This window comes from Eptatretus burgeri, chromosome 19, assembly GCF_056783735.1.
Source record: "Eptatretus burgeri isolate ZD-2024b chromosome 19, Ebu_testis_v1, whole genome shotgun sequence".
Lineage (NCBI taxonomy): Eukaryota > Metazoa > Chordata > Myxini > Myxiniformes > Myxinidae > Eptatretus > Eptatretus burgeri.
In genome coordinates this window covers 155,502-169,719 of record NC_140979.1, presented here as the reverse complement: position 1 = coordinate 169,719, position 14,218 = coordinate 155,502, and the positions used below count along the sequence as shown (strand labels likewise).

The 14,218-nt window shown below is 45.0% G+C and overlaps 1 protein-coding gene across 1 annotated transcript; it reads left to right on the top strand.

Annotated features, from left to right (window-relative positions):
- The first annotated feature begins 3,887 nt into the window (after nt 1-3,887).
- On the top strand, nt 3,888-10,839 carry LOC147008335 (tubulin beta chain-like). The gene is made up of 3 exons (XM_085864704.1): nt 3,888-4,037; nt 6,595-6,705; nt 9,461-10,839. The coding sequence occupies exons 2-3, from the start codon at nt 6,621-6,623 to the stop codon at nt 10,519-10,521; spliced, it is 1,146 nt and encodes a 381-aa protein (XP_085720830.1). The 5' UTR covers nt 3,888-4,037; nt 6,595-6,620; the 3' UTR covers nt 10,522-10,839.
- The last annotated feature ends 3,379 nt before the right edge of the window (nt 10,840-14,218 follow it).

Genomic DNA, 14,218 nt, shown 5'->3' with positions numbered 1-14,218 from the left:
ACGTGTCAGAATAAACCAACAATCAGACGGGATTGATTTAACCTTAAAACACGTAACAGGAAGGGCGGGAAAATGAAGTGTGATGAGCGAGTGAAGGTTCGCACTCACGAGTGTCTGATTCGAGGTGGACAGAGCGAGTGAGTGGAGGGAACACACACGGGGAGTGATGGAATGGAGAAACGTGAAAGGAGTGTGCAAGAAGGAAAGTGAAGGAGAAATTGAGGGAGTGAAGACGATTCTAAAAATTGAATGACTGAATGATTCATTCATCGAATGATTGATTGATTGTGTGCTTTTTCCTTCACTCGTGTGTATGATCCTTCACTTAATCCTTCACTTGTGGATGTAATCCTTTTCCTAATCCTTCACTTGTGTGTGTGTGTGTGTAATTCTTCACTTAATCCTTCACTTGTGGATGTAATCTTTCACTTATGTATGTAATCCTTTACTAAATCCTTCACTTGTGGATGTAATCCTTTACTTAATCCTTCACTTGTGTATGTAATCTTTCACTTGTGTATGTAATCCTTCACTTGTGTATGTAATCCTTCACTTGTGTATGTAATCCTTCACTTGTGGATGTAATCCTTCACTCGTGTGTATGATCCTTCACTTAATCCTTCACTTGTGGATGTAATCTTTCACTTATGTATGTAATCCTTTACTTAATCCTTCACTTGTGGATGTAATCCTTTACTTAATCCTTCACTTGTGTATGTAATCCTTCACTTGTGTATGTAATCCTTCACTTGTCGATGTAATCCTTCACTTGTGGATGTAATCCTTCACTTGTGGATGTAATCCTTCACTTAATCCTTCACTTGTGTATGTAATCCTTCACTTGTGTATGTAATCCTTCACTTGTGGATGTAATCCTTCACTTAATCCTTCACTTGTGTATGTAATCCTTCACTTGTGTATGTAATCCTTCACTTGTGGATGTAATCCTTCACTTGTGGATGTAATCCTTCACTTGTGTATGTAATCCTTCACTTGTGTATGTAATCCTTCACTTGTGTATGTAATCTTTCACTTGTGTATGTAATCCTTCACTTGTGTATGTAATCCTTTACTTAATCCTTCACTTGTGTATGTAATCTTTCACTTGTGTATGTAATCCTTCACTTGTGGATGTAATCCTTTACTTAATCCTTCACTTGTGTATGTAATCTTTCACTTGTGTATGTAATCCTTCACTTGTGTATGTAATCCTTCACTTGTGTATGTAATCCTTCACTTAATCCTTCACTTGTGTATGTAATCCTTCACTTGTGGATGTAATCTTTCACTTGTGGATGCAATCTTTCACTTGTGGATGTAATCCTTTACTTAATCCTTCACTTGTGCATGTAATCTTTCACTTGTGTATGTAATCCTTCAGTTGTGTATGTAATCCTTCACTTGTGGATGTAATCCTTCACTCGTGTGTATGATCCTTCACTTAATCCTTCACTTGTGGATGTAATCTTTCACTTAATCCTTCACTTGTGGATGTAATCCTTTACTTAATCCTTCACTTGTGTATGTAATCCTTCACTTGTGGATGTAATCCTTCACTCGTGTGTATGATCCTTCACTTAATCCTTCACTTGTGGATGTAATCCTTTACTTAATCCTTCACTTGTGTATGTAATCCTTCACTTGTGTATGTAATCCTTCACTTGTGTATGTAATCCTTCACTTGTGTATGTAATCCTTCACTTGTGTATGTAATCCTTCACTTGTGGATGTAATCCTTCACTTGTGTATGTAATCCTTCACTTGTGTATGTAATCCTTCACTTGTGTATGTAATCCTTCACTTGTGGATGTAATCCTTCACTTGTGGATGTAATCCTTTACTTAATCCTTCACTTGTGTATGTAATCCTTCACTTGTGTATGTAATCCTTCACTTGTGTATGTAATCCTTCACTTGTGGATGTAATCCTTCACTTGTGGATGTAATCCTTCACTTGTGGATGTAATCCTTCACTTGTGTATGTAATCCTTCACTTGTGGATGTAATCCTTCACTTGTGGATGTAATCCTTCACTTGTGGATGTAATCCTTCACTTAATCCTTCACTTGTGTATGTAATCCTTCACTTGTGTATGTAATCCTTCACTTGTGTATGTAATCCTTCACTTGTGGATGTAATCCTTCACTTGTGGATGTAATCTTTCACTTGTGTATGTAATCCTTCACTTGTGTATGTAATCCTTCACTTGTGTATGTAATCCTTCACTTGTCGATGTAATCCTTCACTTGTGGATGTAATCCTTCACTTGTGGATGTAATCCTTCACTTAATCCTTCACTTGTGTATGTAATCCTTCACTTGTGTATGTAATCCTTCACTTGTGTATGTAATCCTTCACTTGTGGATGTAATCTTTCACTTATGTATGTAATCCTTTACTTAATCCTTCACTTGTGGATGTAATCCTTTACTTAATCCTTCACTTGTGGATGTAATCCTTCACTTGTGTATGTAATATGTAATCCTTTACTTAATCCTTCACTTGTGGATGTAATCCTTTACTTAATCCTTCACTTGTGGATGTAATCCTTCACTTGTGTATGTAATCTTTCACTTGTGTTTGTAATCCTTCACTTGTCGATGTAATCCTTCACTTGTGTATGTAATCCTTCACTTGTGGATGTAATCCTTCACTTGTGGATGTAATCCTTCACTTAATCCTTCACTTGTGTATGTAATCCTTCACTTGTGTATGTAATCCTTCACTTGTGAATGTAATCTTTCACTTGTGTATGTAATCCTTCACTTGTGAATGTAATCCTTCACTTGTGAATGTAATCTTCATTCCCTTCTCTCCCCATTAAATATCTCATCTTCCATGGTTTCCCCTCCCCCACAGCTCGTTAATAACCTCCATCACACTCTTCCTGTTTTCTTCTTCTCCCACTCTTCTGATTCCTCCCCTGTTTTCAACACAGTAAACTGTTTCGCTTCAAGATGAGGCCGAATTAACCATTTAAATGGACCATGGCATGTTGTTAACCGGTGTTAACTACGGTTTACAACACTTAAACTAGTTCGAAGCAATAAACGTTCGTAATCTAAAAATCACCTGGTACTGGTGATTCGTAATCACCTGGTACTAAAGACACTCGCGTGATGTGTTTACTAATCACTAACTTTACCAGGATGTCGGTTTACATCTCACACAACAAGCCTGCTGTTGGCTTTTCGGTTTGGTGGGGGGGGGGGTGGGGGCCTTGGGATCCTAGGGTCCTGCGTTTCAACCCTGTCGGTGTTGAATTATCAAACACAAGGTGGGGTTGACTCAGTTTGTCATCCTTCTGAGGTTGGTGAAATGAGCACCAGTGTACTGGTAATAGGGGCACTGCATCAGTTGCACAGCCGTGTCCCAAACCAATGATGCAACCAGCAGCCCCGAGGCAGAATACAAGTGTTTGTGTGTGTGTGTGTGTGTGTGTGTGTGTGTGTGTGTGTGTGTGTGTGTGTGTGTGTGTGTGTGTGTGTGTGTGTGTGTGTGTATGTGTGTGTGTGTATGTGTGTGTGTATGTGTGTATGTGTGTGTGTATGTGTGTGTGTATGTGTGTGTATGTGGGTGTGTTTGTATGTGTGTGTGTGTGTGTGTGTGTGTTTGTGTGTGTGTGTGTGTGTGTGTGTGTGGATGTGTGTATGTGTGTGTGTGTGTGTGTGTGTGTGTGTGTGTGTGTGTGTGTGTGTGTGTGTGTGTGTGTGTCAGATGATAAACTTTATTTCCCCATTTTTTCCCCCCTTCCGGGGTCTGCAGGTAATCTGTACATTTTGAAACCCTTCTCTGATTGGTTGCTGCATCCAATGACACATCATCCTGTCATTTAAAAACACTCGGATTGCAGTACTTGCATCACACCACGTTTGAATTGTATTACCTTGGCTCGGTGTCTTGTCTAACGTTCTCTACCTTCCGTACCAGTTCTGGGAGGTGATCAGCGACGAGCACGGCATCGACCCCGCTGGCACTTATCATGGGGACAGTGACTTGCAGCTCGAGAGAATCAATGTCTACTACAACGAAGCCTTCGGTTTGTGCATCCCAGCACTCTGACACTTACTATCACTCACCTGGTACTAACCACCAGGTAATCTGACGACGTCATGCCATGTGCAAGTCTGACCTATGATGGATATTACAAATGGCGTCTCTGGGTGCTCGAGAATTGTGAATATATTTGGTGATAAAAATATTTGACCGACCAGGTATAACGAGCCTGACGGACCAGGCGTAATAAGCCTGACTGACCAGGCATGACGTATCTGACTGACCAGGCATAACGAGTCTGACTGACCAGGCATGACAAGTCTGACTGACCAGGCATGACAAGTCTGGCCAACCAGGCATAATGAGCCTGACTGACCAGGCATGATGAGTCTGACCAACCAGGCATGACGAATCTGACCGACCAGGCATGACGAGTCTGACCGACCAGGCGTAATGAGTCTGACCAACCAGTCTTGACGATTCTGTCCAATCAGGCACAACGAGTCCAACCGACCAGGCATGACGAGTCTGCCCCACCAGGCATGACAAATTTGACCGACCAGGCATGACGAGTCTGATTGACCAGGCATAATGAGCATGACTGACCATGCATAACGAGTCTGACCAGGCATGACAAGTCTGACCAACCAGGCATAATGAGCCTGACTGACCAGGCATGATGAGTCTGACCAATCAGGCATGACGAATCTGACCGACCAGGCATGACAAGTTTGTCTGACCAGGCATAACGAGTCTAACCGACCAGGCATAATGAGTCTAACCGACCAGGCATGACGAGTCTGACCGACCAGGAAAAACAAATTTGACCGACCAGGCATGACGAGTCTGACTGACCAGGCATAACGAGTCTGACTGACCAGGCATGACAAGCCTGACCAACCAGGCATAATGAGCCTGACTGACCAGGCATGATGAGTCTGACCAACCAGGCATGACGAATCTGACCGACCAGGCATGACGAGTCTGACTGTCCAGGCATGACGAGTCTGACTGACCAGGCATAATGAGTCTAACTGACCAGGCATGACGAGTCTGACTGACCAGGCATAATGAGTCTGACCGACCAGGCACGACGAATCTGACCTACCAGGCATGACGAGTCTGACCAACCAGGCATGATGAATCTGACCGACCAGGCATGGCGAGTCTGACTGACCAGGCATGACGAGTCTGACCGACCAGGCATAATGAGTCTAACCGACCAGGCATGACGAGTCTGACCGACCAGGCATAACGAGTCTAACTGACCAGGTATAATGAGCCTGACCGACCAGGCATAACAAGCCTGACTGACCAGGCATAATGAGCCTGACGTGTCTGACTGACCAGGCATAACGAGTCTGACTGACCAGGCATGACAGGTCTGACCAACCAGGCATAATGAGCCTGACTGACCAGGCATGATGAGTCTAACCGACCAGGCATGACGTGTCTGACTGACCAGGCATAATGTGTCTGACTGACCAGGTATGACAGGTCTGACCAACCAGGCATAATGAGCCTGACTGACCAGGCATGACGAGTCTGACCGACCAGGCATAACGAGTCTGACTGACCAGGTATAATGAGCCTGACCGACCACTCATGACGAGTCTGATCAACCAGGCATAACGAGCCTGACTGACCAGGCATAATCAGCCTGACGTGTCTGACTGACCAGGCAGAACGAGTCTGACTGACCAGGCATGACAGGTCTGACCAACCAGGCATAATGAGCCTGACTGACCAGGCATGATGAGTCTAACCAACCAGGCATGACGTGTCTGACTGACCAGGCATAATGTGTCTGACTGACCAGGTATGACGAGTCTGACCACCAGGCATAACGAGTCTGACTGACCAGGTATAATGAGCCTGACCACCAGGCATAACGAGCCTGACTGACCAGGCACAATGAGCCTGACGTGTCTGACTGACCAGGCATAACGAGTCTGACTGACCAGGCATGACGTATCTGAGCAACCAGGCATAATAAGCCTGACTGACCAGGCATGAGTCTGACCAACCAGGCATGACGAATCTGACAGACCAGGCATGACGAGTCTGACCGACCAGGCATAACAAGTCTGACAAATCAGTCATGACGAGTCTGTCCAATCAGGCATAACGAGTCTAACCAACCAGGCATGACGAGTCTGCCCGACCAGGCATGACAAATTTGACCGACCAGGCATGAGGAGTCTGACTGACCAGGCATAATGAGCCTGACTGACCAGGCATAACGAGTCTGACTGACCAGGCATAATGAGCCTGACTGACCAGGCATAACGAGTCTGACTGACCAGGCATGATGAGTCTGACCAACCAGGCATGACAAATCTGACCTCTGAGATCGGTTTTTGGTCTTTAGTATCGGACACTACCACAAAGTAGTTGTATCGGGGCTTTGTGCTGCACAGAAATATAAATGTTTTTATCACTAAACACATTCACAATTCCCGAGCACCCGGAGACGCCATTTTGAATACCCATCATCGTAAAGCACGAGCAATTGGGTTTAAAAATCGACACTTTGGTTGATTTTGCTTTGAAGTCCGTGGTCGTGTTTCCCTTTTTAAAGTTGTCGCCGAATGTTTCAGGAGGTAAGTACGTGCCACGTGCCGTGATGGTCGACCTCGAACCGGGGACCATGGACTCGGTGCGTTCGGGTGCTTTTGGACAAATCTTCAGACCCGACAACTTTGTGTTTGGTGAGTACTTGTAGTGTCTCACATCGCTGGGCATGTTCTTCATAATTTTATACTCTCATGCAATATCTATTACAAGAAGGAGGTGTGTGTGTGTGTGTGTGTGTGTGTGTGTGTGTGTGTGTGTGTGTGTGTGTGTGTGTGTGTGTGTGTGTGTGTGTCACATGAAGAAGAAGAGGAAGCTTTAGGAGTTCCTGCTGTCGTGGAATAATAAAAACTCGCCGAAACCCCGTCACAGACGGATTCCGTTCATTCAACCACCCTCAGCAGCTCACCCACCCTCGAGGGACATGGACTGGACAGGGCGTGCTTGCCCCCGCTTACTCATCCCCCACCCTTGCCCCAATCCCCCCCACCGCCTACTCATCCCCTCGCCCATCCCCCCCGCCTTCAATTTGGTTACCCCCGCCCAAAAATTTAATTACCCCGGACCCACCCCCGCCTCTTCACTCTCCGCCCCCCGTGTCTTGATTCTCCGCCCCACTTGCCCCCGGGCCCCCGCCCCCCTGTCCACCCCCTCACACTCAACCCCGCCTAATTCACCTCAGCCCCCGCCCACTCATCCCCAACCCCATTTCCCTCCCGTCTCCCGCTTTCAATTTGCTTACCCCGGCCCACAAATTTGCTTACCTTTCCTCCCCCCTCGCCTCTTCACTCCCTGCCCCCGTCTCTTCATCCCCCGCCTCTTCACTCCCTGCCCCTGTCTCTTAATCCCTCCGCCCCCGCCTATTCACCGCCCGCCCCCGCTTCTTCACTCCCTGCCCCCGTCTCTTCATCCCCCGCCTCTTCACTCCCTGCCCCCGTCTTTTCATCCCCTGCCCCCGGCTCTTCACTCCTCGCCCCCGTCTCAACGAAAAGTGTTTATTGTGCTTCAGAGTTGAAGTTTGACTCTTGCCACTATGTGCGTTGCACTCTTACAGATACGAAGTTCCTTTCAGTCCAGGTCACAGTACCGAGAAAAACGTGACACGACCGCGAGGAGGAGCACAAAATTGGTCCTTCACTATTAATATATACTAGCCGAAACCCCGTCACAGACGGATTCCGTTTATTCAACCACCCTCACCAGCTCACCCACACTCGAGGGACATGGACTGGACAGGGCGTGCTTGCCCCCTCCTACTCATCCCCCGCCTCTGCCGCATTCCCCCCCACCTCCCACCTCCCGTCTTCAATTTGTTTACCCCCGCCCACACATTTACTTACCCCACCCCACCACCGCCCCTTCCCTCCTCGCCCGCGTCTCTTGATTCCCCGCCCCACTTTCCCCTGGGCCTCCCCCCCACTGTCCACTCCCTCACACTCAACCCCGCCTAATTCACACCAGCCCCCGCCCACTCAACCCCCGCCCCATTTCCCCCCATCTCCCACTTTCAATTTGCTTACCCCTGCCCAAAAATTTGCTTACCTTGCCCCACCACCTCTTCACTCCCTGCCCCCGTCTCTTCATCCCCTGCCCCCGCCTCTTCACTCCTCGCTCCTGTCTCTTCATCCCACACCCCCACCTCTTCACTCCCTGCCTTCATCTCTTCATCCCCCACCCCCCCCTCTTCACTCCCTGCCCCCGTTTCTTCATCCCCCGCCCCCCGCCTCTTCACTCCTCGCTCCCGTCTCAACGAAAAGTGTTTATTCTGCTTCAGAGTTGAAAGTTGACTATTGCCACGATGTGCGATGCACCCTTACAGGTACAAAGTCTCTTTCAGTCCAGGTCACAGTACCGAGAAAAACGTGACGCGACCGCGAGGAGGAGCACAAAATTGGTCCTTCAGTATTAATATATAGATTATAGATGGTACCGGTAGAAAGGAAATAATCGATTTACCTGCAACAGAAACTTGTGTCCATTTTATCATATAAATACCTGTTTTAAAAGCCCGTGTCCAGCCACTGAAGAAGAAGAAGAAGAGGAAGCGGGAATGAGAGGTGAATGGAGTGGGGTCCAACGGTAACATTTCTTATCCTACAACAACAGGAACCCTTCAGAAGGAGCACACATGATTAAATATATTAATTCTTCCCGAAGAAACAGAACAAGAATGACCACACCGTCCGTGGTCACAACCTGCGACAAAACCCGGTGACGGGCAGATTGGGAAACGCACACTTAACGCACTACACTCTCAAAAGATTAACTCGACGAGCAACACTCGACCCAAACGAAGCCAACGGGAATCTGACCCAACAACCCGGCAGTGTGCAATCGGCAGAGGCCCACCAGAAAACCAAGATGGCCGCCATATTATTTAGTCTGGGTGCCCTGGTGGGTGGAGTCAAGTGGAAAATGTGGGTGGGGTCAGGCAGCTGTTCGACCAATGAATGCACATTTCAAAAATTGACCCACAACAACAACAACAACAACAACAACCATGAGGAGTTTGTGTGGCAGGCAAAAATATACAAAAGCACTTCGTTTTTCAACGTCATCAATCTCATGGACAGGGTCCACATGGAGCACGGACTCGTTGCTGATTTTCAGAGCATCGTGTTCCATCGGCATTGGAAGTTTTAATGAGGAACGATGATTGGATTCTCCATGGAGAATGCAGTGAACGACGTCTCCATCGGGACGGATTCGTATTCAATTTCTCAATAAGTTTTTATTTTCTGCCATTTACGCCCCCCCGCCCCCGACATAATGAACAGATATATCGTGTATTTAAAATAACACTGACGTATTGAATTGAGATGACACTGAGATAATCACTTGTTTGTGACGTTTAATTATATTCCATTTCCACTATCTCTGCACTGAACCTAGGCCAGAGTGGTGCCGGTAACAACTGGGCCAAAGGACACTACACGGAGGGTGCGGAGCTGGTGGATTCGGTGCTCGACGTGGTGCGGAAGGAGGCGGAGACCTGCGACTGCCTGCAGGGGTTCCAAATGACCCATTCGCTCGGCGGAGGCACGGGATCGGGAATGGGTACGCTGCTCATCAGCAAAGTGCGCGAGGAGTTCCCCGACCGCATCATGAACACCTACAGCGTGGTGCCCTCTCCCAAGGTGAGCGACACCGTGGTGGAGCCGTACAACGCCACCCTGTCGGTGCACCAGCTGGTGGAGAACACCGACGAGACGTTCTGCATCGACAACGAGGCCCTTTACGACATCTGCTTCCGCACTCTCAAGCTGACCACTCCGACCTACGGGGACCTGAACCACCTGGTTTCGGCCACCATGAGCGGAGTGACCACGTGCCTGCGCTTTCCCGGGCAGCTCAACGCCGACCTGCGCAAACTTGCGGTCAACATGGTGCCGTTCCCCCGCCTTCACTTCTTCATGCCCGGTTTCGCGCCGCTCACGTCCCGCGGAAGCCAGCAATACCGTGCCCTCACCGTTCCAGAACTCACGCAACAGATGTTCGACGCCAAGAACATGATGGCCGCCTGTGACCCGCGTCACGGGCGATACCTCACCGCGGCGGCCATCTTCCGTGGACGGATGTCGATGAAGGAAGTGGACGAGCAGATGCTCAACGTGCAGAACAAAAACAGCTGCTACTTCGTCGAGTGGATCCCGAACAACGTGAAGACCGCCGTGTGCGACATCCCACCGCGCGGCCTCAAGATGTCGGCCACCTTCATCGGTAACAGCACGGCCATCCAGGAGCTGTTCAAGCGCATCTCGGAGCAATTCACGGCCATGTTCCGCCGCAAGGCCTTCCTCCATTGGTACACCGGCGAAGGGATGGACGAGATGGAGTTCACCGAAGCCGAGAGCAACATGAATGATCTTGTGTCCGAGTACCAGCAGTACCAGGATGCCACCGCTGAAGGTGAGGACGAGTTTGACGAGGAGGAGGATGAGGAAGCCGGTTGAAGAAGCCGTCGATAGAAGAAGGAAGGTTGCGTGAATTAATTTGTTGTTTTGTTTTGATTTGTTGTTGACCTTTGATGAAGTCAGGTTCATTCGTCATTGAAATGTATTTGTTGTGATTTCTTATTGACGTGAACCGTCATTCATTCAAAACATCATTCTTTTTCCTCTTCAACCACTTTCACTGTTCATTAAATCTGTGAATCCATAAACTTCGAATTTGAAATAAAAGTGTTGAGTGTTGTGTGAGAGTGTTTGTGTGTAATGGAGATCGTTTTGGTTTTGCATTTGCAACAAATAAAGATCCGATGATAAAATGGATTCCCTGAACACACCACTTGTTATTCTTTCAAGAACGATTTGCTTTGCTTACAAAACTGCTTTGACTTACACCACAACCAACCCACACCTTCCACTGCCTACCCACACCTTGCCCTTCCACCACCACCAACCTACATCTTGGAAAACCAACCCAGACCTTGGACTTCCACCACCATCAACGCACATCTTGCACAACCTTACCATATGTTACACAACCAACACACACCTTGCAACACCAATCCACACTTTGCACTTCCATCACCACTAACCCATAACTTCCACTACCTATCCACACCTTGCACTTCCACCACAACCAACCCACACCTTCCACGACCTACCGACACCTTGCACTTCCACCACCACATATCCACATCTTGTTATCGTTATATATGTATATATATATATATATATATATATATATATATATATATATATATATATATATATATATATATATATATATATATATATATATATAATAGTTATATCCACAAGTTATAATGTTTTTTTTTGAAGTGAGATATTTATTTTAAAGTGTGAGTTGTGTTAGAAGTTATCATGGTGTAAGAAGTTCCAATGGTGAGTGGTGTAAGAAGTAAACCCCCCCCATCCACTTTCTCAACAATCCTCTGGAAGAAGTCCTTTCTTTCAAGCTTCTGGGTCTCACTATCTGCCATGACCTTTCCTGGGAAAGCCACATTTCAAACCTTGCCTCCAAAGCCAGTCGCCGACTGGGAATCCTCTGTCGTGCAAAGTCCTTCCTCGGCCCACCTGAGCTCCTGACCACTTACAAAGCTTTCGTTCACAGCCTGATGGAGTACTGCTCTCCCCTCTGGGCTGGTGCTCCAGCCTCCCACCTTTCTCGACTTCACGCTGCGGAAACCAAGGCATTTCAGATCATTGGCATCTCCCGCAATGAGGCTGAGTCTTTGGGCCTCTCACTCTCTCACCGCAGGCTGGTTGGTGGTCTACCGTCTCCTCTCCAGCCTTGCCCCCCCTGCTCTCTCTGCGATTTGTCCCCACCACATTTCCACAGGGCGCTCAAGGTCCGCCAACGATCCCCTTCTGGTAAAACTACCAAAATCATGAATCACTGCTCACCTTCACTTTAATTCCTCTTTTTTTCCCACCTTTTAAATAAACTCCCTCACTCTATTCAATCCCATTCTTCCCTCCAGGTATTCAAAACAGCTGTTCACCACCACGTCTTGTCATCCCGCATCCAAATCCTCGATCTTTTCTAACCCTGATAATCCACCCAAACCCACCTCCTTCAAATTCCCTGCTTTCTTTCCTGAAAGTCATGTAATGTCCATCTTGTATTCCCCATGTTCCCCACCCCATCCCTCTCCCTTCCACAGATCTCCAAATGTCTCTGTTCCCCACTGTTTTGTCCTTCCCACTCCCGACCCTCATCTCATGCCCCCCTTGCTGTGCATTGTGTGTTAGCTCTCACACGAGCCTCGACAAGGTATACAAAAAAAAATGTTTTTTTTTGAGGTGAGATGTTTATTTTAAAGTATGAGTGTTGTAAGACATTATAATGTTTTTTTGAGGTGAGATGTTTATTTTAAAGTTTGAGTGGTGTCAGAAGTAATAATGTTTTTTTCAGGTGAGATGTTTATTTTAAAGTTTGACTGGTGTAAGAAGTTATTATGTTTATTTTGAGGTGAGATGTTCATTTTAAGGTTTGAGTGGTGCAAGAAGTGAAAATATTTTTTTTGAGGTGAGATGTTTGTTTAAAAGTTTGAGTGGTGCAAGACGTTATAATGTTTTTTTGAGGTGAGATGTTTATTTTAAAGTTTGAATGGTGTAAGAAGTGAAAATGTTTTTTTTGTGGTGAGATGTTTGTTTTAAAGTTTGAGTGGTGTTAGAAGTTATAATGTTTTGTTTTTTTAAGTGAGATGTTCATTTTAAAGTTTGAGTGGTATAAGAAGTGAAAATATTTTTTTTGAGGTGAGATGTTTGTTTTAAAGTTTGAGTGGTGCAAGACGTTATAATGTTTTTTTTGAGGTGAGATGTTTATTTTAAAGTTTGGGTGGTGTTAGAAGTTACAATGTTTTTTTGAGGTGAGATGTTTATTTTAAAGTTTGAGTGGTGCAAAAAGTGAAAATTTTTTTTTTGAGGTGAGATGTTTGTTTTTCAGTTTGAGTAGTGCAAGATGTTATCATGTTTTTTGAGGTGAGATGTTTATTTTAAAGTTTGAATGGGGTAAGAAGTGAAAATGTTTTCTTTTGAGGTGAGATGTTTGTTTTAAAGTTTGAGTGGTGTTTGAAGTTATAATGTTTTGTTTGAAGTCAGATGTTTATTTTAAAGTTTGAGTGATGCAAGACGTTATCATGTTTTTTTGAGGTGAGATGTTTATTTTAAAGTTTGAATGGTGTAAGAAGTGAAAATGTTTTCTTTTGACGTGAGATGTTTGTTTTAAAGTTTGAGTGGTGTAAGAAGTTATAATGTTTTGTTCGAGGTCAGATGTTTATTTTAAAGTTTGAGTGATGCAAGACGTTATCATGTTTTTTTCGAGGTGAGATGTTTATTTTAAAGTTTGGGTGGTGTTAGAAGTTATAATGTTTTTTTCGAGGTGAGATGTTTATTTTAAAGTTTGGGTGGTGTAAGAAGTTATAATGTTTTTTTTGAGGTGAGATGTTTATTTTAAAGTTTGAGTGGTGTTCGAAGTTATAATGTTTTTTTTCGAGGTGAGATGTTTATTTTACAGTTTGAGTGGTGAAAGACGTTATAATGTTTTTTTTGAGGTGAGATGTTTATTTTAAAGTTTGGTGGTGTTTGAAGTTATTATGTTTTTTTCGAGGTGGTTTATTTCAAAGTTTGAGTGGTGCAAGACGTTATAATGTTTTTTTGAGGTGAGATGTTTATTTTAAAGTTTGAACAGTGTAAGAAGTTTAAATGTTTTTTTTTGAGGTGAGATGTTTGTTTTAAAGTTTGAGTGGTGTTAGAAGTTATAATGTTTTTTTTTTTTTAAGTGAGATGTTCATTTTAAAGTTTGCGTGGTGTAAGAAGTGAAAAATTTTTTTTTGAGGTGAGATGTTTGTTTTAAAGTTTGAGTGGTGCAAGACGTTATAATGTTTTTTTTGAGGTGAAATGTTTAGTTTAAAGTTTGAGTGGTGCAAAAAGTGAAAAAAATTTTTTTGAGGTGAGATGTTTATTTTAAAGTTTGAGTGGTGTCAGAAGTGAAAATGTTTTTTTTGAGGTGAGATGTTTAGTTTGAAGTTTGAGGTGCAAGAAGTTATAATGTTTTGTTCGAGGTCAGATGTTTATTTTAAAGTTTGAGTGGTGTAAGAAGTTATAATGTTTTTTTCGAGGTGAGATGTTTATTTTAAAGTTTGGGTGGTGTTAGAAGTTACAATGTTTTTTTCGAGGT